General features: G+C 33.1%; 1 protein-coding gene across 3 annotated transcripts in view; it reads left to right on the forward strand.

The window, feature by feature from the left end:
* The first annotated feature begins 3212 nt into the window (after nucleotides 1–3212).
* The window catches only part of LOC118203405 (sodium/potassium-transporting ATPase subunit alpha-like), a 186740-nt gene continuing 165242 nt past the window's right edge, over nucleotides 3213–24710 (forward strand). For all 3 annotated transcript variants that reach the window (XR_015041392.1, XM_085817579.1, XM_085817578.1), the window contains exon 1: nucleotides 3213–3330. Coding sequence is in view for 2 of the 3 variants with exons in the window: in XM_085817579.1 (XP_085673705.1) it covers nucleotides 3301–3330 (30 nt within the window). In the remaining variant the exon portion in view is untranslated. The remainder of the gene's footprint in view (nucleotides 3331–24710) is intronic.

Below are 24710 nucleotides of genomic sequence, written 5' to 3' on the forward strand. Positions count from 1 at the left end.
AGGAATGCATTAGGTGTCCAAATACTTATTGGTAGTCATTGTATATGTACCCACTCTGTTACTCGGCTCCTTGAACTCAGGGTTTTATTCTTATACGTTGGTAAATTCTGTGTGTGTGTGTTTTTTTTTTAAATGATTGAATTGTGTTGTTCTTATCTTCTGGTTGAGGTGTCCATGCCTTTAGTTAATCTGCATGCAATAGTTTTTAGAATTATCAATAGTTTAAAATTTGTGTAAGTGCAGTTAAGCCTAATTTAGCCATAGCAGCCATATTTGTTTGCATTTGAAACTTAGCCAAACAGTGAATTAGTCAGTTTCTGCACCTTCAATGTCTTTTTTGTCAAGTGGGACCAAAAGTAAACTTTTAGTTTTGTGCACCGAAAAATTTGCCTCCTTTTTCGCTGGTCGTATTGCTTGTTTTTGTGTAGGAACTCTAATTTTAATTGTAAAAATTGATTTTTTTTATTGTTTTAACTGTGTATGGTGTTTTATATTTTTCAATTTTTAATAAAGATATTTTGAGGTTTTATGTATTTGCCTTGTCGCAAAGTGAGAACTGAATTAATGAATGAGAAATATATCTATAATGAAATTCGAGGAAATAAAGTTTAAATTAAATGCAGGAAAAATGCGTATAATTTAATATTCCTTACAAGGAAGTCATATGGTGTAATTTTTTTTTTTTTTTTTTTTTTTCCTGTATGTGTCGAGCAAAAGTTAATAAATAAAAGAAAGAAACCAGGTTGACACTATTCTTCTAAAATTTTAACAGAAAGCTTGGAAAATTTTCATAATTTATTTATTTTATTTGAAATTAAAAATTATTTAATGTCTTTTTCAATATATTACAGTTATATGAAATAAAAGTCAGTCTGAAAATTTAACAATTAGCTATCAGACAGAAAATAAATATATTATGTTTGATTTTTTCCCTTTACGTTATCATTTGTGTTGTTTATATAGGTTTTGGCAAATATTTAATAAATGAAAATCAAAACTGAGTTACAATTTTTTTTCATGTTTTGTGTGTGTGTGTGTGGGGGGGGGGAACCTGAAAGGTTTCAAATTTTAAATTACGTCCAAAGGGACTTTTTTTAACATTTTGTGTGGTTACCTTTATTTATTAAATACCATGTTCTTTGCACTTAAACCATAAAATTCAGTTCAAGAGCAATATCATTTTAAAATGAGCATATCTTTAGAATTTCCGATACACAGTGTCTCGCGCGCTGGAGATAAAAGTGTTTTTTCTGTATGACCTTGCCAATGCTTGCTTTGAAATCCTTGATAAAAATTCGTTAAAGTTTTACAAAATATGAAATCGATAATAAAAAAAAGTTCAAATTTCAAATTTGTGCTTCCAGATGCCCATATTCGCAGGAGGATTACGTTATTCAAAACTGGATGGCTCTAAGTATCGTTGTTTTATCACAATGTGTGAAACATACATACATTTATGGAGATTCTTCATTATTTAATTTCTTTAACTATAATACAGTGCGATAATATTTGTTGGCAACAATTTGAAAAGTGAAACAACGCTTTTTAGTGAATCAAACTGCCCTTTTGGACTAAAAAAAACGTCCTTCCTGTCAGTTATTTTTAGATTGCATTCAGCAGCAATCAGTTTAAGTCTGAGATCACTACTGTATGGCACTCACGCGAGTCCTTTGTTAAATGTGCATTCAATTCGTAAGCTTCTTGCTCTTTTTGTTTGCTTATTTATTTGTTTGTTCCAAGAAAAACGTATCTCGCGTGCCCTAATCTTACTTATGATGATGATCTTTCCTCCTGAGAATCAAAATCTTGTCTGACTTAGGGAGTCTTGCCCTAAGTTTAATTAAACGCGTTGTAGTTAACTTAATTTAAATAGGGGCTGGAAAATAGTCTTGTTTCCAATAAATATTTATTGAATATAAAGATGATGGGATGAAGTCCCGTTATTTAGCTTTCAGATGTGAATAAATAAATTATTACAATATTATTTCAAAATTTGAATTATGGTCATTGAACCCAAATATGGGAAAAGCAATAAGCTCGTAACCAATAAGAGAAAAAAGTATTCAGATATTAAATATCATATTAAAACATGAAACAGAAATAAATGATTTTAGGAATTTTAGTGAGATAATGAAATTTTTAACAATGTAATGGAAGGTAAACGTTGCAGCTGAATGAGCTTCCAGCTGGATGAACAATATTTCCACAGAAAGGTCTTGATTGTACATTCAGGTTTAATAACAATATTCTTAAATGGCAAACCTTTAAGATTATTTAATCCTAAACATTACGCTAAACTTTTTTTTAAATTTATCCTCTTTCCAAAAAACCTTTTAGAAGATCAACTTATATGAATGAAAGAGAAAATAATATGTGGCAAGTTCTGGCATAAACTGTGCTGCATAATTACACTTGTTCCTAATTTTATGTAGTTTATGTATTTCTTTTTTTTTCTTTTTTTTCAAAAATTTCCAAGCACTTATTTTATTTTTCTAAGCTTATTTTTTCATAAATTTCATTTTTTGGCTATTTTTGGAACACAAAACACTTAATTAGAATTTGATATTTTGTTTTTATAAGTTGCGACCCCTTTGTTAAAATTTCGATAGCTCACCAATAACTATTTATAATTATAACTTAATTATTATAAATTATTTAGGATATAAACGTAATTATTTTTTCTTCGCAAAACCAACAAAGTAACATATAAAGCAGTGGTTCTAAACCTTTGACCCATGTAACCCTTTAACCATTGTTAGACAATTATTCCCATCCCCCTCCTTTCTGAAACTCAAAAAATACATATGCATTTAAATAAATTTAGGTTATATTTAAATGCATTTGATAAATTTAACTAGAAAAAGTATACAAACTGTCAAAAAATACGAAAATTTCAATAATAATAGATTTTTTACATTCATAAACTAGAACTAAATACTTAACAGGTAAATAAAAGGCTGGCTGCCCCCCCCCTCTGAATCTATGAAATTCCTCCTAACCCCTGGTTAAGAACCCCTGATTTAAGGTAAGAATGCTTACAATCCAATTTTAGTTACGAAATGACCTTCGTTTAACAACAACCGTTAGCTAACAGCAACCGTTAGCGCGTCAACGAGCTTTTCCACAAACCCTAAATGTCGCCAAACATGGAACCCTTCCTTCGCCAAAATGTTAGAAACTATCGCTCCAAAGCGCCAAGTTATCCAGCCTCTGTGACGTCAGACCGACGCGAAGAACCCGTATATAGGGAGTAGTGACGCCTGACGTCAGTCCCTTCAGTGCGGTACATGTAATCGGAAAATGGCCTCGCAAGATAAGGACGATGAACAGGTCTGTGGAATATTATTATTTTTATTGCCGGCTATTTACGCTTATTTAGAAGTGAATGGATTTTTATATTCACTTATAGAACGTTATTTACCATATATTGTTCCCAAACGCATTGCACGAAATTTGCAACAGTATTTTTTCTTCTATGAGGTCCGATCAGTTGCATTCTGCAACTAGTTTGATGCGAGCAGACTTTTAAATCGCTATGATCTGGGCGGGCCAAACTAGGGGGTAATTACGTTAGTATGTTTGCCTTCATTAATATTAAAAAATCTTCTTCATTTCGAAAATAAATTTTAATTTATTCAAAATGCTGTTTTGTTTCTACACGTATCAGTATCTCTTTTCCTTGCGATTACTCTTCTGCAGCTGCCGCATTTTAAATTTGAATATTAGTTTCATATTTTCTTAATTTTGGCATTTAAGATTTAATTAAAACAATTCTTAATTTATAGAATGAGTTGTTAAAAAAAGTGATCTTAATTGTAGAAATACCGAAACCAAGTCGGGGAATTTGTTCCAAGATGCAGTTTGAAACCGATACAATTTTATCTAGTAAACAAATTTGTTTGCAATCTCTAAAAGGTTATGAAATTCATAGAGGAAAAAAATGTTATCTATTACATTGTGAGTCGTGTGATAAGTTTTTACTCATATCTACCAATTTGTGTTTCTATTATATCTTTTGGATAACTTGTGTAGTCATCCCAACTGGGCGAAAATCATGAATGTAACGCACTCCTTCCTCATCGTATCGATTTTGGAATGCCAGCAAATGGATAAATCTGTGTGAAGTGTAATGGCTTATTGGATACAACTGTTGCAGATAAGCCTCTGGAAATAAATTCGAAATGAAAAGTGATGTGATTCGTATGTAATTTCCCGTCTTGTTCTTTACATTTGTTTTAATTTAATCGCAACAGTCAATGTCTGATTTAGGTGCTTTAAAGTTGTGTTTGCAACCAAATTCTACGAAGTGTTATATTAGTTAAGTGTTCAATAAATTCTACATTGTTTGACATTAATTTTAAGACTATAACTGTACAACAAATTATTCTAGAAAAGAAACTGCCTTTTATTTTTGCAATTCAGTGGTTTATTACCTATCTGTTCAGTTAATAAATGACAAATTTTAGTAAATCTTTAAATATAGATGCTTGATTAAAAAACGTTTAAGGCCTTAGAATATTTTACTTGACTGTGTAAATTACGCATATATTTGTAGAATTTAATGGGATAAATTTTTGTCTTTTCTCCAATCGCATTCTGCTTGCGAAATATAGAAATTATATGAAACTAGTGCAGAAAATTTATTAGATAGTGTAGCACTTTAGATGCGTGTTTCTTAAACCATACTAGTATGTGGAAAATAAATACTTGAGTTCGCCATTGTTAATTCACAGTGGAATAATTAACTTACACTGCTGTTGCGATAACGTTTTGTACTGTAATCATGTAAGTTATGGTTATGAAAAAATATTTTTAATAGTCTCGTTATAAATTAAGGGAAATAAAAAAAAAGTTTTTATTTAATTTTTTAGCTTATTTTTTTTATTTGATAATTATAAACAAATACGTCGCGTTTTTTTAATTGTTATAGAATGACCTCTTTATGCAGTGTTTAAAGCAGACGTAAAAAGGGTTACTGCATTGTAAAGATTAGACCGAAGTCACTGAACCGTGAAAAAAACTTTGACCTTCTTTTACAATTTTGCGTATTTGTATTATTTCATTACAGTGGAGATTCCTATATGCAATACTAAAATGTAGTTAATTTAAATTGGAAGAAAATTCTTATTTGGAATAAAATTTTCATATGGTGAAGAATGTTGGTGTACATAGGCAAACTGTTTGAAAGTTTTCCAAATTTTTTTGGCGCCAAGTTGTGCCATTGAAACTTATTTAGCCATTGCTTCGAATGTGCGTCTGCTTAGCACTGTGACATCTTATTCTCCAATTAATTGCAGTGACATATTTTTCATGCCCTTATTATATTCCTGTTACGAATATTGTTTCACATTATTATTTAATAGACACAGTAATGAAATGAATGGTAGAATTTGTCATTTGGTAAAGGGTGAACTATTCGGAAACATGTTATCGTTATTTGTCAAAGAGAATAATTTAGAAATTTATGATTTTATTTTTTAAAATTTTTATTTATTTAGCATGAAAAATAATGCAAAAGTTTTCATGATGTGTAAAATTTTCTGATAGTTAACTCGCGCATTTTAGCTGCAGGTGGTAGTTACGAAATATAAAACCCGGCTTAACCAAACTTTGCTTGAAGAACAGGGGCACTACAACGAATCCTTACATTATAAAACCTCAATTTTTAATCATCTTTTTTAATTTTATTTATAGATATATGGGTAATTTATTACAAGCGGTTTATATGCAGACTTCTGTTCAGTTAATGACTGTCTATTCTGTGCAGGTGTGGTGTATTTAATTATAACAAAGCACACTAGGGCTATCTGCCTAAGGGGAGGGATGCCTTTCGTGGAGGACTTTCTAAGGAAAACTGGCTCGTATACACGTTACACATGGGGAAAACCACGAAAACGCCCATGCAGCCAGCCCGTTCGCGGGATTCAAACCTCGGACCGAACTACCAGTGTTCAGCGACTTTACCGCTCGGCCGCTGGTGGGCTATTCTGTGCAGGTAATGACTTCATAAGAGTACATATACAGTAGCTTCCAAAAGTGTTCGTACACTTATGATTTTCATTGAAATAGGGTTCTATCCATTAATTAAAAGTAAACTTTCTGAATGAGATTTTAATAATAAGATCTATAATCTATTCATAACAAAATTACATGAAATATGTTTCAAATATAGCGAAACTTTATTTAGTTAGACTTTATTTATTTAGTAGGATATCCTTTAGCATTCACAACAGCTTTTAAACATTCGGAAAATAGATTTTACTAGTTTTTTTTTTTTTTTTTTTAATTTCTGTATCAATATTCATCCATTCTTCCAACATGACTGTTTTGAGTTCGCTTTTCGTTTTCATGTTTTTGATGTTTGGGTTTGTTTTAAAGTTATCAAAGAATGATAAATCTTAGTCGTGAAATCGCTAAAATTATGGGAAGATGTCACGCCTATGTTCAGAAAATAATTTGAGAGTACAAAAGAGAAAGATTAGTCTAAAATAAAAGTGTGAGAAGAAAGTAGATTCTGAAAGAAGTCAAACTAGATCCCACAGTGCCACTTAACTTGACGTAGAAACTGTACAATCTCTGGCATTCATGTTTCTGCCCAAACTATGCGAAATATCATCAGAAGGTGTGATTATAACAGTAGATTAGCTAGAAAGAAACCGTTCATAAATTTTCAAAATTAAAGCAAGTGTGTAGGATTTGCTAAATCACAGCAATTAATGATACAAAAATGTGGAGGAAGATCATTTTCAACGAAGCTAATTTAATGTATTTGATAGTGGTGGTTCTGTTGCTTGGAGAAAGACAAGCACTACACTTAGTCCTAAAATCTTACGTCCAACGATAAAACATAGGGTGGATCTGTTATAGTTTGAGAAGAGTAGAACGATTCGCTCCAGAATTCATTCAAAAGAATCGATTCACTATACTGAGTGAATTCATTCTAGTTCAAGAAAAAGAAGTTGTAGCTCTTGTACAGTTCACGGAGAGGTGTTGTTGGAAGCGTGCCAGGAATATATCTGCAATTCGTATCGCGAAATGATTCACTTTACTAAGCGAAACGAACACCTAAATCGCAGCTCTTTTAGAGTTCGTCCAGAGGTTCTTGTTGGAAGCGTGCTGGAAAAGTTTGGTTCCCAATTTAAAGATAGAAAATAATGTTTATCCTCCTCTCAGCTTTTTGAAAAGACTTTATTCTAGAATTATTGTTATATTTAGAAGTTTGTTATAGTTCACGTAGAAAGGAAATATTAGGGAATCTCAAAACTACAATTTAAAAGAATTACAGCTAACATTAAACAAAATATCATCAGACGCAACTAAAAGCTTCGAGTCTGTACCAGGACGTTTGGAAGCAAAATAAGGGCTAGAGATCGTGCAACAAAATATTGATACTTATTTAGGAAAAACAGCAGAAGCTTTCTGAGTATATTCTGAATTTTTCAAAGCAAAAATCTGTTAACATTTAGTTTAAATTCTACATGCAGTTTTTTCAAGAATTTTTCTTTTTATTCTATATTTTATCAAAATAAATTCATCAACTACTTCTGAAAGTGTATGAAATAAAAATATCTGTGTACTTGTTAGTAATTGCTTTAATTTTCAAAGCAAGTAAATAATTACTAATAAGTATAAAAAAAAGTTGAATGTATTCTCAAGTTTCGGAGTCACTGTATTTAATATTACTGTAAAGAATGTAACAACCTTTAGCTCTCTTTTTTTTTATTAAACGTTTACTGTAAAGTGGGTAAAACAACCTTTCGCTCTTTTTTCCTCCCAGTAATCTGTTAATTGCAGTGTAATTGTATTAATTTAAACTACCTACAATTTAAACTTTGAGTTTAATTTTATTCGTTTTTGTCGCTTACATTAATTTTCTTCGTTACTTTATTTTAGACGTGGATTTGATTAACTTAACTCGAAAGTTCGAACGCAGCTTCTCTTTGCTTGTATTTGCTATTCTCACGCTTCTGTTTGCTAAGTGTTAAAGATCCGATTAACATTGGATAATCATTAAGACTAATCCTATTCGAAGAGATGCTAAGTGTAGTTATGTACTCCACTCAACGTTCTTAAATTTCATTTTTCATTCATTTTTGGCTTGCTTTTATATACTTCCTGTCATGTATATGTTGCCGTGAAACACCGAAATTGAAGAATGTTGACATTCTCCATTGAATGTACCAAACCGTCGTGTACGAAATACGTCGGTGAAAGACCGAATATTTGGTTATGTTCTTATACATTCCGACCATCACTGGTGTATGTCAGCAAGCACAGATGTGCTCTATTTGAGGTCGAAAAGAAACGCCGAGAAGGTAGACAGATAGGCATTGTAAAAGCAAGGAACTCTTGTGCAATTCAGTGTCATAACAGTTTAAGTTGTTGCAGTAAATAAGATTGTATAACGTCAATCACATAATGAGTTTATTATTGGTGTTATTTTCTTTTCTCATTTAAAATGCACTGTTCGTTTTCAGCAGTTTATTTACACGTGCTGTTACTTAAGCTTTCTCCTATTTTGACATATATCATAATATATTTTAATAGTAAAGTATGATTTAAAAAGTAACAAAAATATTTTTATTCAAAATTCATCATCAATGCATGGTGAATGTCGGCATTCGCCACTGTAAGTGAAAAATGAGGATAGCAAATATCTCGAACATACCCCAAGCGACTATGTGAATGTTGATATTCACCGGAGAATCACGACATTCTCCAGATTTCGGCCTTTCACTGTAACATATATATTTAAGTAAGTCACATAGCATTCAAAACGTTCTCATGAGCGTGGGATTTTTAGGTTAAGCCCTGTCAAACAAAAGAGAGAAGCATTAAAAAAAAAAAAAAAAAACACTATATAAATTAATTTTTCAGTAGCAGCGAAAAATTTTATGTTGAAACGAGAAGGGGAATTTTATGTTTTAAATGCTTAGATTACAAATATTTTGAAGCGAATTTCGTCACAAATTTAGTTTTTATCAGTATTATTGAAAAATAAAAATATAGACGTTTATACATCTGTTCCAGTACATCAGTTACTGAGTGTGATGAATTTAAATTCGTTCCGAAGATCATTACGGAGTATGAATTTTTGGCCCCCGTACATTTTTAATTTGTGGCCTCGAAATGATATAAAATATATAATGAAATCTTGGTATGTCTCATACATATACTGCAATCATCAGAGAACGAACTGTGTACCGAATAGTTGTTTTACTATACAGAAAAACACACTCGAATAAAATGTAAAATTATGCCTTCTTTCCCCCGCCCCCCAAAAAGGTAGTCATAAGTTGTATGTATACTTTAAAGTACTTTATGCCTACAGGGCACCTGACAGAGGCTGCACTTTTTAGAAAGGGATACATTTTTTGTATACTATAAAAAGTTCTTGAATGTTATTAACGGGTATTTTCTTTTTCCTTATCTATCGATCATCGTTTTTCCTCCGGAATTACTGATGCACCAATGACACAAAAACCTGTTTACAAGATTTCATCAAGATTTAAATACATTTCAAAGTTCATTAATACGCGAAGTTGCGTGATAGATGGGATCGAAAAGAAGCACATAAGTCGGATCTAATTTTTTGTATGAATGCATATGAATTTTAGTTAAATAAGACCAAGGATTAAAAAAGTTAAGTATTAGCACAACCATCTTGGCAGATTAACATGGCGAATTTTTGCAGAAGAAATGTAATGTTTAAAAAAGAATGCGTTAATGTATTTTGTTATATGCGTATGTTATGTTTGAATTAGATATTTATACTGAAATCAACGAATAAGTCTACTTACAAGCGGGTTTTTATTTTTTTCGTTCTGGTGGAAATTTCATGGCGATCGCTTTACGAATAGTTTAAAATCAGTTGTTCCTTTAAATGTTTTTTGCAAGAGGTTTTATTCCTGCAGAAGTTTTACAGCTGTTTCTTCCATTGCTGATAAATCCCACAAATGTATATTTTAAACCTGAATTCAAGATAAAAAATACGATTTGTCTATAAAATTTTTGAAACTTTGAGTACAACAAATAGAACTGGCATATGAAAATGGCTATATTGCTTGTTGGAATAGTTATACGACTGGTTGCCAGAGGTTGGCACATTCTGAAAATCTGGTGACTTCAATTAAGTTAGTTGTGCTAATACCCAAATACTGCATTTACTGTCCTTTTTTGTGAAATTGTTGATGCAATGAATATCTTAAAAACACGAAGATCTTACTTTCAAAAAATAATTTGAGATAGGACAGAAATGATGTACTGCATCCAAGTATACCCACTCACCTTCTCCTAGTAACTAGTGAATTTATATTTAATGATTTTACCCGAAACCCTATTGTTGCTTTAAATACCAATGTCTAAATCACAGTTGGTTGTGAAACTAAGAAGATATACTGTGCCCTCTTATTGTTTTCTTTGACTTGGAGAAATCTTTCCTGAACTACACTAAAATTTTAAAAATTCTTATCCTATGTCATTTCAGTCGGATAGCAGTATACAAAAGGTATAATATCCTTTGTGAAACCAACAGTCCAGTTGGAAAACTGTTAATAATATGTAATGTGTGTGAATACACATTACATGTTAATTAATTTCTTAAGAGTGTACTTTTCTTAATTTTATCTATATTCTCGCTGTGCTAAATTCGTCTGTCTGCTCGCTGTTGCACATAGCTGTCAAAATTCTAAGATTCTATATTACAAGTTTTTAAAATCCGAAAAGAACCTTCTGTGGCATTGGGCTTCTGAAAATTACTTCTGAGTACTGAAAAACAATCTGATCGTTTCCAGATCACATCAGGATTTACATTCTGAAGCTGTTTAGCAGTAAAAGAATATTAGATTAATTCGGAATATAATTTCCTTACGGTAACTTTAGCCGTGGACGGAATACTTTGCTTTTAGGCATTTCCTACCCAGTACAATTTCTACGAATCTTAAATTCTGCTTCCCAAGTTGCCTAAATTATAAAGATTTTCTTCCCTCTAAAAATTTTGTCGCTCAGTGCATCTCCAAATTCTAAAAATTTTGCCGCTCTGGCCGTATAAGTACAGTGTGTTTTTGTACGCGCTTTGAAGAATAACCCTTTCTAATCGAGTAACTAAAACTCCCACTTATCAAGAGAGCAGAATGCCATCAGCAGAGTAGAATGTCCAAAACTGCTTCAAAAATTAAATCCTAAAATTGAAGAAAGTAAATATATCTATCTGCCTCTGCTTACCATCTAATTTCAGTCAAATATGATAACAAATAGCTAAATGTTAACGATTTCAATTGTTGTTATTTTAGAAACCGAACTCTTGAGTATTTGAGGATTTCCGGTAATGTATCATCAAAATCGATAATTAACTTCATTTTTCTCATTTGTAGCGTAACGTTCCTTTAATGCGGTAGTCGATTACGTTATAGTAATATATTGATCGTAAACGTTGATAATGAATTTTGTTAAAGGATATTCGACTTTTCAGCACTTTTTATTTTTTGTGCGTTTAAGTTCCGTTGTATATTTATTGATTTAAAGAGCATTATTTAAATGTTTCAACTGAACTTTTAACTAAGCTTTCCCACCTCTCGCCTTTCATGCCGAAAATTGAGGAAATATCGTGTATATCTGACTCCTGAATATCAAATGAATTTTTATCGATGTTATGTTTGTTGAAATAATTTCATACTGTTTCTGTTAGTTGAGGCGTGAATAAATTAAACTATGGAAATTTATGTGTAAATTAGCCCATAAGGGATATTAATTTCGTTTTCACATTCTGTGGCGTTTCACTGTAAACGGTATTTCACTTTTCGAATTGTTGCCACCAAATATTATCGCCCTGAATTATGTTTATAGAAATTAAGTAATGAAGAATATGCATAAGGAGGGAAAATATACTGGAATTTTAAAAATATTTATTTCAAACCTTAACTGTCTGGGAAGTAAACAGAATCCTGAAAAAGCGCAAAGAATGAATTTCAGATGAAATAGCCAAACGAGAGAGCGAAAAAGTTGAAAAACATAGCCTCTTTTTTGAATAAGAATATTTTTTAGAAGCGTAATTATGATTAAAAGCGTCACGAATACCTAAAGCATTTTTTGTTAAATGGTCTATCACGCGGTGAAAGTCACGAGTGTTCACGCATTCTAATCATTGAGTCATAGATCAATAATAGAGCATGTCACGTATCGTAATATTCGTCATTTTAACGACTTGAACTGCCAGCTTATTAGGATTATGTGTTAGAATAAAGTTCTGGCAATCAAGCGTTGCTTTTCCTTTGCAATGCATTGTTTCCTTGCCTTTAGTGGTAGAAAACAAACATGATTAACTCTAAAATCTACAGGGAGAAAAGTTTAGATCTAAATATATTAATATACTTAAATTTAAGGCAACTTTATTAGATTAGTGTAGAGAAATACTATGTGACAGTCTGATTCGAAGATACATTTCATGTAATAGTGACAGAAGATGGTTTTTCATGTGTTTCACATGATTTTTTTTAAGAGTTTGTTAAAAGTGTAATTTCTTTTTAATCCTGAATATTGGGAGGAGAAGGAGGTTTTATTTTATGAAAGTTGTAAAAACGTGATTGATTTTCGTTGTGAGTATCACAAAATTAATATTCTACTTTGAATGTTATGTTACAACGGCCATTTGTTGTCAAGCCGAGGAGTTTTTTTTTTTGCCATGTATGTAATCCCCCCCCCCACACACACGGCCATTTTTCTTTGAGGACCAATTCAACTTCTTGTTTTATATCATAGAAAACCAACTGTTAGACAAGTTGTATATAAAGATCTAGGATAGGAGGATTGTTCCTTGTCTGTTTTTTGAACGGATGAGAATTTAGAAGTTTCTTTCAGCTTGTCTGAATAGATCTTAGCTAAATCAGACGATTAGTTCTACGAATTTTCGACGATATGTAGCTAGATTGTTTTATAAGATTTTAAATTCGGCTTATACATGGATTTTTTGTCTCAATTTTTGCTACAATATCTGGCATTTCTCATCAACTCGTACATGGATTGGCTTATGGTATTAAATAGGCGGTATTTGTTCCGTATACGCCAAAAGGTTAAGAAATTATGAGTTAGACTTAGTTAAGAAATATCGTGTATTTGAAATCATCTCTTTCGTCTTACCCCAGCTGAAACACGTTTTTGCAAATTGCAACGTCAGGAATCTGTATTTTTTTTGGTTGTTTTCATTTCAGGGCGTTTTTTAATGTGTTCTTATTCGCACTAAAAGAGAAACGCGTAAAGAAGATAATTCATAACTAGAGAAAGCCCTAACTTCCGAGCGCCTTGTCTTCCGCAAAGACATCTTCCGCATCTCCTACTAGTAAGGAGATGAACTTGTGTTTGGCTGTTATTAGTAAGGAGACAAGCCGCATTCTCCTACCAGTAAGTTGTTACCGCATTTCCTACCACTAAGGAGATGAACTTGTGTTTCGGGTTCAACATAAATTTAGTTAGTTCTGTGTATGGTTTTTCATAATATCCTTTTCCTTTGGTAGATGGCTAGGCTGACTGCCTTTGCAGTGTACATGAATTCGAATCCTTGGCAAAACACTTGTTATTGAGATCATTTACTGTTGCTGTTATTGTGCTATATTTACACAATAACAGCAACAGTAACCTGCTGTAGTGTTTTATACGAGATTAGGGACGTTCAAAATGTCTCCTCGAAAAGGTAAATTAAAAAATATATATGACCTTTGGATTACATCTCCAAAGAATGCTGTCTACCAGGAGCTGGGATACGTTTAGGCAGATAAGGCCTGTCTGCTTTTGTGTTGTGATTTGGCGTGATTGCATAAAAAAGTTTAGTATTTAATTTTCGTTTTAGCACCAGTTAGTCATATCAGAGGAATGTGCATTATTTGTGAGATTTTTAAGTGATTTGTTCATAATAATTTCGTGCTCAGATCATTAAAAATTGTGACGGGCAACTTGAGGCCTAGGGCCTAAAACATTTTTTATATTTGTTTTTATATATAAAGCAAATTATATATAGATATAGATATATGCAGATAAAACTGAAATATTATTAAATCGCTTTTTATTTCTTGTAATAGAATACAGCAAAAAAGGAAAAAGTATCTCGTAAATGCTTGGAAAGATTTGAAAATATCAAAATTAATGTTTCTTAATGTCAACTTCAGTTGTTAATGTGTTCAGCATATCCTGGCATAACTGTCATGCTGAACAAAAGTGTGGGAGAAAAGAAAAAGGGAAAAAAAAAAAAAAAACGACGATATTGAAAAGGAAAAACAAAATCGAAAACTATCTTTAGTTAAAGGTAACGTCACAGAATAAGGACAATAAAAAAATACGAAGGCATTCGTTTATGAATGTGGGAAAGAACAAAACTGAATAAAGGTTTCTTTTTCTATTAAAATGTGCTGTTCCATGATAAATGATTGAGAAATTCTGTCGAAACACCTTAGTTTCAAAATTGCCTTTGGAAATTTTGCAGGCGGAACGAATACTGAAAATTTCAATGTCTCTATTTTTTTTTTTTTTTTTTTTTTTTGAAACATTGTTGTTACCTTGTTTGAGCTTTTCTTTTATTCAGTAATTGTTTTATCACTTGCGCAAAGAAAAGTTGTCTTTCTTATTTTTTGTCTGTTAACAAATGTAAAGAAGTTTGCTTTTGGTTCGTCGTTAGGGGCACCATGATTATGTTAAAAGAATTGAGGTTTTAAGCTTATTCCGTTTATTTAACATTCTTTTCAACAGTTGTGAGGCTAAGTCTTAATGCTGTTGTAAGGATTTCAAGTTTTGTGTCGTATTTTACGTACAGTAGTTATGAATTTATTCGATTTCATTCATATTAAAAGGAATGTAACGTGTTTGGCATTCATTAATGTTCTGTGGCCTTTATGAGTTTATTATAGGTACAGTTATACAGTTCAATTACTAATGCTTCACAAATTATCGTTGATTACAAATTAGGTTAACAATTCATTCTGAAATAATAGTACTGAACTGTACAAAATTTCAAGACAAGCTTACTATGAATGGGAAGCTTCAAGGAAGCTTATTATGTCAGGCAAAGCGAGTTAGCATTTATATTGTTGCTGGGAATTTCTTCTTGATTAACAGTGAAACTTAAAGGAAAACAAATTAAAGGCTACTTATTTAATACTGAAACTTTGGAACGCAATAATTAATGAAAGGGGGGATCTTGAATTCACTTCTGGATGAAGTTTTCTCATTTTATTATGTAGTTGTGTTTAAACAATTGTAAAGCATAACCATAACGAAATTTTGAGTAAGCTTAATATAACTGAGCAGAAAAGTAAGAGACGTGACTAGATTTATCTTCAGTTCTTTCCTATCTGTATTAAAACTGGTGTATGCTGTAGTAGGTTGCAGCTTTGTATTAAGTTCTGTATGTTTTCGTAATACCTCGAAAGTTCTTTTGGTGATGGTGTTTTCATTTAGCTGTGGTCATTTTGGGGACAAAATAGCAAATTACTGCTGATCTCTGACATGAGATTTTCTTCTTCCAAATTACCAAATTACTTCCAAATTATATTATGATTATTATCATAAATGAAGCTATCTAGTTGGCAGCCTCAAAGTGTTTTTCACTGGTATCGTGTCGTATAATCTCAAGAGGTGCGTCGCGAAGTTTTCACATTTTATTAAACATAAGAAAAAAACTCTGTCTGTAATGTCATAAATGCACTTACCGTTAAATGTCAGCTTTAATTTTCTATTCTTAAAATACTGAAATCTGAACAGAGTAAGATGATTTGCATGAATGCATGTTCGTCTGTCATCCGTAAGATTAGATCTTGAGAATCTCTTTGGAATACACCAGGCACAGACTTAAATTAATAGGTGCATGTTAATGGAATGACTATAGTACTATTAGTTGGAGTACTAGTAATGATAATTCAAAGAGCTGTTTTGAGTTAATGAATGCCCATTAAATGAGTCATTAATTTGAAAAGGTTAGAACTCTCTGCATTAACGATTTAGATTATTCATAGTAAGCTTAACATCTAATTACTGGTACTTCACACTCAGAAATAACTCCAAGTGGGAAGACTGGAAGTCTATAGTAGTTAGAGTTAAGTTATCGATGGGCGGATGCTGCTGAATACTGCCTTTTGGAAAAAAATTACACTTTCTAGCATTAAGCAGATTTCTTTCCAGCTTTAAAATTCTTCGGCGGCTGCGAGATTAATCAATCAACCTTTCCGAATATGCGCCATATCTGTCAGCCGTAGAGTCATAATGCGAGTGTGTTCGTTTGTGTCCACTGCGATGCGTAATGGTATGTGAGCTGAGCCCGACACAAGTGTTTAAGAGGATATTGGCTGAGCTCGTTAATGACCATCAAAAGGTTAAATTTTAATATGCGGTTTGGTCCCGATATTGGGTTATTAAAGAATAAATCCGTAAACTATCCAACTGTATTTTTTGGAAGCTAATTACGTATAATCGATCTATGGCCTACAAGCGTACCACTTAAGAGGTCGCTCGAGGGCGGGAGAGACGATGCTAAAGGAAGAGGACCGTAACTTCAGAAATGAAATATACTGTATATAAAAATGGCAATAGTGGCACAATGAATATGCATATAGTACAAATAATGTAGTCTATCTTTATACATAAGTAATACAGTCGGTTGAATCAGATTAGGTGGCGAAGTCACTTTCTCTTCCTGGTTATCGCCCTGCCCTGTTTGTAATACGTGAAAGTGCTTTAGTATATCTTTTTTGTGCAAAAATGAATAAGTCAGAAAGAATGTCAGAAGTAGCCTGTTTAGTGTTAGTCAAGCTAGCGAGCTCTCAAGTTTAGTGAGTTGCGAAATATTATTTTTAACTTGGGAAACTGTGATTTCATCACATAATGTTGATTCTGTGGGATTTTGTATTGTGAAGCGTTTGTGCTCCTGGTTGAGTTAATGTCGCTCTTTACTTCATAAAAACAATTTGATTTATATTCGATAGGTTATTAAACTCTAAAAATCAGAAAAAAAAATCCAAATTTGTATTCATTTAGCAAATCAAAATGGGCCCACAAGATAAAAATATGGAAATCCGTCGTATATGTGCTATTGAGGGTAAGGAGTGTTAAAATGGTTTGTTTACAATGAATCCTTGTACTGTGAATTATAATTATCAGCTAAAAGACTTATTCTCCCAACACATTTCTAAGAGCCAAAATTAATTTACTTTAATGCTATGAAAATTTCCTCTAACTTTCTTTACCTGAATTATTTATATTTTCGGTTCAGCAATTATTCATTAGGCAACTGTTATAGATTTTTAAGATTATCTCATTCTTCTGACACAATTTAATAAAATTTGTTTGCCCTTCTGTTTTTATGTAGTTGTCACTCCTAGTTTTTTGTTACTCAGAATAAAGTATTGCATGATTTTGCATTAAAATTTCACACAGTCATCACGCTTTTGTAACTTCATCTTGATGTTCCTCTTTCTCAGTAGTTCTTGGCTACTACTACTTCTGCTCTTGGTAATCGTTTGGAGTTTTAATTCTTATCTTCTAAGTATGCATCATTGGGAAGATTGTTAAAACTTCGTTTATTAAATTTCTCTTTAAAAGGGCGCGAAGATTATGGATATTTTTCTTCCAAGAGCCTTGGAATTAGAAGAACTTTGGAATTCAAGGTTTAGGGCAAAGCATTCAAGGTCTGGCTACATAGAAATAAGTTTTAATAATGATGACTTTAAAGTATCGAATTTTCATAGGTTTTTGTTTTTAACGTCAGTATTATATTTTTGTTTTCTATAAATATACCACGAGGTACACAAATAAGGTACAGCACTAACAAAATAAATAAAAAATACATTATCACTGCAAAAAGGAGTAAAGTGGGGGAGACTACAAAATAGTTAAATAAAAATAAAATTTGAAAACTCAAAAATTTAAATTCGAAATGAAAGAATTAAATTTGAAATTTCTTTTTAGTCTATAAAATCTAAAAGAAAAAGGTGGTGGCCAAGATGCAGACAAGTCCCTTAAAGTGCCTGAAATATTTTCCTCTGTTGACATTGGTGAGCACAATAAAGTACATGAATAACATCTCCATCGAATCAAGAATATGAATAACTCTCTAAGTTGCGCAAACAACATCGCTTTGAATAAAAATGTTAGCCTCCTGACAAATGAGTTAATTTAAAATCTGTTATAATTGAATCAGCTTGAGCAAATAATGCTAGTTGCTATTGGTGAGATGCTGAATAATTTTTTTTTATTTGCCTTTAAGTGTTTTGCGTTGACAACCGTAGAATGTCCGATTCACTTTTCAAAATAACGCACTTACCCAGATCCACCCTCACCTCCTCCTCGCTCTCTTATCCTTAACCACTCTCTCCTCCTCCTCGCTCCATTCGGATTGATTCCTGTTTACAGTATGATATGCCTTGGTGGATCAGCGTCTGCATTTGTATGTGCCCTGGTTTCTGTTCGTTTTGTGGCCAACCAGCCGGCTGAGCGGTGAAAGTACCTGAACACTGATAGTTCGCTCTGGGTTAGATTCAAGGCAAGGCGAACAGACTGGTTGCTTAGGCGTTTTCGTGTTTTTACCCGTGTGTAACGTGGAAACGAGTCAGGTTTCCGTAGCAAGTCCCCGAGACAAAACATCCCTTCGTTCCCTTAGGCAGATAGATAGCTTTGCCGCAATTAAATAAACCGGGGAGGGAATTAAGCATTTCATATCCAACTAAAATAATGGGCGTTTTAGCAAATTTTAGAATTTGCATTGGGCTTAATATATGAATAGTTTAATCATAATGAAATAACGCCGTAAATAAACAAATCCCATTGTTATTTTTAGCTTCCGTGTTCTTTTAAAAACATACTCAGTTTTAATGAATAATTTTAAGTACTTCAAAATACAAATTTGGATTACGCGAAATAAATTGAATAGCCTTGATCAATGACAAAATTCGTATTCTCATGCTTAATAGAACTAGTTACTACAGCTTTTATTGCAGATGTCTAGCAATACTGAATTTTTGAAGAATGTATGCATGTGGATTGAATTCGGTCCAAACCCAAGTCTTAAAAGCTTATTAAGAAACCCCACATCGCCCTGCATTATTGTAGTCTTCAACGGGAGACGACAGATAATCCCGATACAGGATTTCAACGATCCCGGCAATCGATGGTATTGCTGCATGCAATCGATATCTGCTTGTCGTCTCCCAAAACTGTTCCACCGACTTTTGCAACGTTGCTTGCTGGTCATAGATAACGAAAGAATTTTTGCTGAATTGAGTTAGTTCCAGTGCTTGTGGTACTTAATCTGATAAGTAAAAGCACGTCAGCGAAAATGGTTTTTGTTTTGGGTTTATATAATGATAAGTACCGTATCTTTATTGAATCTGCAAAATGCGTCACTAAGAAGGTTGCTTGACGTTTAAACGATTAAAAATATGGCAGTGTGTGCTGATGTTTAATGCTATATATTTTTAGAAGTAGTAACAAGTTCATAATTTTGTTTTGAATTTTACCGCCTGAGGTAGCAAAACCAGAACATCCTTATCTCAGTTCGACTGTTAAAATAAAAAGTGCCTCTTGCAAGTCTTGGCAAACCGACCAGTGGGCAAATTCTACAAAGCATTGGTAGTTTATTTAAGATTCTGTTTCCTGCAGTTAAGGGCTATCTGCATGGGGTTTTTCGTTTTTTCAGTGTGTGATGTGAATTCAAGCCAGTTTTCCTTGGAAAGGCCTTCAGGAAAAAAATGGACTCACCACTGGTTGAGTAGTTACAAAAGCTGAATATCGTAGTTCAACATGGGTTGAGTTCGAACACAGACGAACGGGTTGGCTGCATGTGTGCTTTTCGTAATTTTCCCCTATGTTTAACGTGAGTGCAAGTTTCATTTACAGAGTCCTCCACGAAGGCATCCCTTCTCTTAGGCAGCCCTACTGTGCTTTGCCATAGCCAAATGACCTAACCTAACCGGGAAGAATGTGCGATAACTCGGTTTTCACTGTTATTACCAAATCCGATCTTTTGCAAGTGGTATGGTTAGTATTCGAATTTAAGATGCGGATTAACTAATACTATAGACCGTGCTTCATTTCTTTTATACGAGTCGCGTAATCAAATCAAAGTATCTTAACGCCTTTCAGTTTCATAAAAAGATTTTCACGAATGTAATTCGTTCCTAAATGCTGTTCATCACCCATAATGTTCATAAATTGAAACCATTTTCCCCATAGAAATTAATAGTCTGATCCTGGAGCTGATGATTGTATATTTAAACCTTTATAACAGTATTTTGAGCACAAGTTAGCACAAAACGAATAAAAATTATTATGGAAAAAGAAAAGGAAGAGATGTTATTCTTTACACGGGCAGTTTCCTTCCTTAAAACATCAGAAATCCGTTCCTTAGATTTTTCTTTTAGACTGACTGTGCGTGAGATTTATTCGCTCCCTGTTTCATTAAAAAATTCTGCAGTGTGATTTTTATTTCCTACGTTTTAAAGTGTTTCTAAAGTGAGGTATGGCGTTATAATTAAAATTCTATATTCTGTGGTTTGTATCTGCTTTAACGGAGTGATATTTTCCATAGAACTTTACATGTTACCTCATTTCCCAGAGTTTCGCAGGGCAAAAGTTCTAGGATAATTTTCTGTTTCTTTCTTATCCCCTACTATGGTTGTTACTATGGTTCTTTCTTATCCCCTACTATGCCTCTGAAGTTGTTTCAGTTTTTCTGCACTGAGCTCATTTTGTGGTCCTTTCTTTCGCAGTGCATTTACATCTTCATTGTAAACTCGAGATTTTGCTTAAACTCACAGTATCATAGGTAACAGCAGCAACAAAAAAATTCTTCAATGTAAAAGTATCTCGATCTTTTCTGAAATACAGTCTGGCCTCGAACTTTCTCAAGTGCGTATTAATGATTCGTCGAGTCATTTGCTGTCAGGGGCCCACCAGCGGCCGAGCGGTAAAGTCGCTGAACACTGGTAGTTCGGTCCGAGGTTCGAATCCCGCGAACGGGCTGGCTGCATGGGCGTTTTCGTGGTTTTCCCCATGTGTAACGTGTATACGAGCCAGTTTCCCTTAGAAAGTCCTCCACGGAAGGCATCCCTCCCTTTAGGCAGATAGCCCTCGAGGCTTTGCCATAATCACACACACACACATTTGCTGTCAGACTTTATCAGTGAGAACTAAGCAGTAGAAATCAGTAAAATTGTTTCTAGAAGTTTCTAAGTGTTAATTTTTTTTTCGTTCGCGTAAAATTTGTCTCTTGGTTGTTTTCCAAGGTATCATAATTCTATTATATTTGGATGTCCACCAATAATGTTGTGGTTGTGACAATTGGTATTATGTGCATTGTTTTGGTTCTCTACGACTTAGCAAGCTACATGGTATCTTCGAGGTGTATGAATAGAAAGTACTCCACGAAAGTATTCCTCCTGAGGAAGAGTATCTCAAAATCCAATGCTTGCTCTTGTGCGTTTTGCCAAGTTCAGTTAACCAACCAATCAAGCACTTTTTAAACTCATTGCACCTTCCTCAAAGAATTTAAAAATTGAAGTAAATAGATAAAAATATCGAAGATATGTTTGGGATTAATGAAAGGGGAGTAGGTGATTTATCTATTCTATTATTTTTGTGTTATTTCCTCCATATATTATTACATAGATTGCATTGCATTATTTGGTTTATCTCAAAGCACACCAAATCCGTCTGTAGGAAGGAGCGTGTTCGTGAATAACTTTCTCCGAGAATCTTCGGGTCTACGTTACAACAGAAAAAATTTTTGAAAATCTCATACACTCTAGTCCGTTCAACCACAGCAAATAAAATGCAGGTCATATTGTATTTATTATTATTTATTACATTTAATTCGAAATCATGTAGGTAATATAACTTAAAATGGGTTGTTTTAATTTATGCATTCTAATGCGTAATAATATTAATCGCAAGTGCATTTAATGTTACAAACCAATATAAAAATCAGCTGTCGATTATATGTTGCATGGGTACATGGTTTATCAGAGATTATAATTTTCGTGAACAACATTAAAAACTGATACTGTTACACTCTTTGATAAACGAAATTATCTCAATTAATAAAGTACTGGGCTCTGAATAAATGACCCTGCACGATATATTTTGCTCTTTCGTGCATACAGTCGACCCAGATAACCAATCTCTGACTCGTACTACTTGTTGATTAGCAGTTGTTAAAGCGCATTATGTCATTTTCGCAAAAGCGATTATCTCGAAGTTTTAATCGTGTTGTGCGTGTCCGCCTTTGAGGCCAACTTAAATGAAGTTTTTCATTTTATATCGCATAGGCTGTTGACAGATGTATTTAGTCTTTCATTTTTGAAATTCTCTTTTTTATCATTTATATTTTGGGTTGTAAAATGATCCCTTATCGGAATCAAAAGCATTTAACGAATGGCTAAAGCAGCATTTTTAAAAAATTCTCTTGACTGAAGTACAGTTAAATTTAATAGAAAATCTGTATTTCTGAGAGTTTTTAGTTGAAACGTAGTAATCAAATAAATGTATATAAACACGGTGATTTTTTTCGTAAAAATTTTTATTTTGGAATTTTTATATTGCATTTATAATTCTTAGACGGCGCTTTTTCCGTAAAAGAGCACAAAACTCGCTCATAACAAATGCTGATTATGCTAGACATCCTTACGTGTACTGCCAAAAGACTAGCTAGAACATATAGACATCAGAAACAGCATTTCGGTAGAAATCATTGATGCCTACCATTGCATCTTTTACATTCCCGCTAACTTTGTATGATCTCTGCAATACTCGTGACTTTAAGCAACCATATTAATCTCATAAGTTACAAGATTTCGTACATGAAGAAGAGTGTGACTATTCTTGTTGAAAGTGGCAACTTATCAATACCTTTGTAGTCAGAAAGTAGTTTGAAAGTAAGAGAAACAATGTAGTAACACTCCATCTTCCACTGGGTGTCCCAAAATCCAGGGCATGCTTTTGTTCTAAGTTAGGAATAAGGCTGATATTTAAAATTAAGCATTAAAGCACCTTTAAATTGCCATAGATTTTGAATGAGCCTGTCGATTTCGAAGGCGATGTGACGTAGGTCCCTGTTCTTCAGAAGCAAAACATTTTCAGCCCTTGATTGTAGAGTTTGTTTCAAAATTTGCGCCATTCTACGATTGCTTTTTATCTTTACTTTAGATGTCCTCCAGACGGGAAAGTGGTTAATGACTCTGCCGTACTGAAGGGCCCGGGCTTGAATCTCTAAGAAGGCATGAATGTAAATTGTCAGTCCCTTCTTAGAGGCACGGGTGGTCGCTTATTACATTCCTCCATAATAAAATGACTGCCGCTTCTGGCCTTAGTAGTTTCAAGCTTAAAATGACTAGTGCCCGACATGAAAGAAAATTTGTATTTTTTAAATTTTATGCTGATGCGTTTCTTTTCTCTTCAATTCATTCTACCTTCATTTGAGCGCCGGAAGCCGTGACAGTAGCATGCGACATCTAAGATATGCCTTTCCCTACAGTATTGCCATATTTATTGCTTCTTGACATCTCCAGCTTATGATTCTACTGACTCTTAAAACTGTATTTACGTAAGGCTCATTCATTGCTTATCACGAGAATTTTTTCTCAGTAATGAACTACACTATGTTATGCCAGGAAAGATATGCTTTTCCACACGACGCTACACACAGGATGTGGCTTTCGAGCCTAGGAGCCTGTAGAAGTGCCTAGCACCTGAGCCTTCCGTTTTTAAATGATAATGCTATTTCGTAACACAGCAGCATGAAATTCCGATTTTATATACATATAGTGATAACTCAAAATATAGCAGTACGTTGAGGTTTCCAATGTACAATTCCGTCTGTTTGCCAATAAAAAAAATTGCTTAGTATTAATAAAATCCACAGTTTTGTGCTTTTCTCTCTTTTAGGGAATCTATACTGGTTAGCCAGTATTTTTTGGGAGGAGGTGACATTTTGGATATGAGCCATCATTGGTTAAAATACTAGTAGTTTGTGAGCCTTCTGTTCTTGGCGGCTGAACGGGCTGGTTGTGTAAGATTTTCGTGGTTTTGTTATGCCCAACATTAATATGGGTTAGTTTCTTTAAAATATTTCTCCAGTATATGCCTATGGAGTTCAAAGTCATCCACCCTGTAGACATGTGCTTTGCTATAAGTCTTGGAATCCTTGTATCTGTTAAATGCGTAACAGGTGCTTAGTAGAGTTGGTGTTATTGATTCTAGTTTATGTAAAATATTAACATAAAAGTTAGGTTTAAATATAATAATTAAAGCCTCTTTGAGAGAAATAAGCACTACTAAGAGATACCAAATAAATTCAAGTGATGAATAAAACAGCTACTAAACACGCTGGATATTGAAATGTATGCGTTAATGCAGCCATCTCGTTGGGGATTTACGCTTTTACAGAAACCCAGTGATTAATAATATACATTTTGCAGTAAATGTGGTCCATTGTATTATATTAATGCGGATGAAAGGACAAGCTTTCGTTCAACTCTTTTAATATTTAGCAGGTTAGGTCGTATTAGTAAAGCTTGAATGGATTAGCCAGTCACAGTTACGCTAAAAAATGCATCAGCTAATTGAATAATAACTGAACTATTAAAAATCCTTCATTTGGTTGACAAGATGAAGCAATATGACAAAATTAATAAATACAGGTATTTGAAAAATGAGTTTCAGTTAAAAATTTTGTTCATTTC

Source organism: Stegodyphus dumicola, chromosome 5 (assembly GCF_044657685.1).
Source record: "Stegodyphus dumicola isolate Sdum_Otavi_A_Nest chromosome 5, ASM4465768v1".
In the NCBI taxonomy this organism is placed as follows: domain Eukaryota; kingdom Metazoa; phylum Arthropoda; class Arachnida; order Araneae; family Eresidae; genus Stegodyphus; species Stegodyphus dumicola.